We start from the raw sequence: 1,031 nt of genomic DNA, 5'->3' as shown, positions 1-1,031 counted from the left end.
TCTCTCTCTCTCTCTCTCTCTCTCTCTCTCTCTCTCTCCAGGTTTTCAGTAAAGACACTGTTAGAGAAATACACGGCCGAGCCCATAGACGATTCCTCTGAGGAGTTCATCAATTTCGCAGCCATACTTGAACACATTCTCAGCCACCGTTTCAAAGGTAATCACCTACTGCATGGGGAATTTTTCAGTAATAGACTGCAAGGTAAAGAAACTCAAAAAACACTGAACAATAAAGGGCTTCTGGCATCAAAGCAAAGAAGCATATTGAAGATGTTCAAATGCTGTTATTGACAATTCATTTTTAGAGTACAGGTTTCCATACTAATTTTGAAGTGATTTAACATTAAGAAAAATAATTTAATTTACTCTCTCTGCAATAATATTTGTTCTCAATTTTTAAACCAAATATCATACCTAAAAGGCTAACAGCAAATTCAGATGCACAAACCAAAAAAGAAATTCTGTTTATTTTCAATGGCTGCAAGGTATTTTTGGTCAAACACTGTGGGTTTCCTCCCAAATTGTAGCTGGCCCAAGACTGAACTGAAATGAATAGGCCTACAGTTGTATGTCAACACCAAAATTCAGCATATCAACAAAGTAAATGCCTCCAACAGTATTTGTGTTACACTTTCGTTCTAGGCTCCGGAAGCTGGTTTGATGGTCAGAGAAGTTACTGGGACTATATCCGTCTGGCCTGTGCTAAAGTCCCTAACAGCTGCATAGCCAGCATAGAGAGCATGGAGAACATCAGCACCTCACGAGCCAAGGCAAGTCCTATATGCACTGACAGTTATAGTTCTAATAGAAAACTGGGGGAAATGAACATCTGTTTTAGAAAGATAAAACAGAAAACACATGATGTAAGAGCCAATTAGTGCCCTTAGTATAAATAGGAACCAATCTTTGGTCCCTGTGGGTGAAACCCGGAAGCACATACAGTTTTTGACCACACGGCGACACACGGCGACACACGGCGACACACACACACACACACACACACACACACACACACACACACACACACACAC

At 40.5% G+C, this 1,031-nt stretch overlaps 1 protein-coding gene across 2 annotated transcripts in view; it reads left to right on the top strand.

The window, feature by feature from the left end:
- The window catches only part of rundc3ab (RUN domain containing 3Ab), an 8,694-nt gene that overhangs the window by 3,375 nt on the left and 4,288 nt on the right, over positions 1-1,031 (top strand). For both annotated transcript variants that reach the window (XM_032502494.1, XM_032502492.1), the window contains exons 2-3: positions 42-157; positions 643-770. In XM_032502494.1, coding sequence (XP_032358385.1) covers positions 42-157; positions 643-770 — 244 coding nt within the window. The remainder of the gene's footprint in view (positions 1-41; positions 158-642; positions 771-1,031) is intronic.

This window comes from Etheostoma spectabile, chromosome 21, assembly GCF_008692095.1.
Source record: "Etheostoma spectabile isolate EspeVRDwgs_2016 chromosome 21, UIUC_Espe_1.0, whole genome shotgun sequence".
Lineage (NCBI taxonomy): Eukaryota > Metazoa > Chordata > Actinopteri > Perciformes > Percidae > Etheostoma > Etheostoma spectabile.
The sequence above is the reverse complement of the archived record's forward strand: the minus strand, read 5'-3'. Positions and strand labels throughout refer to the sequence as shown.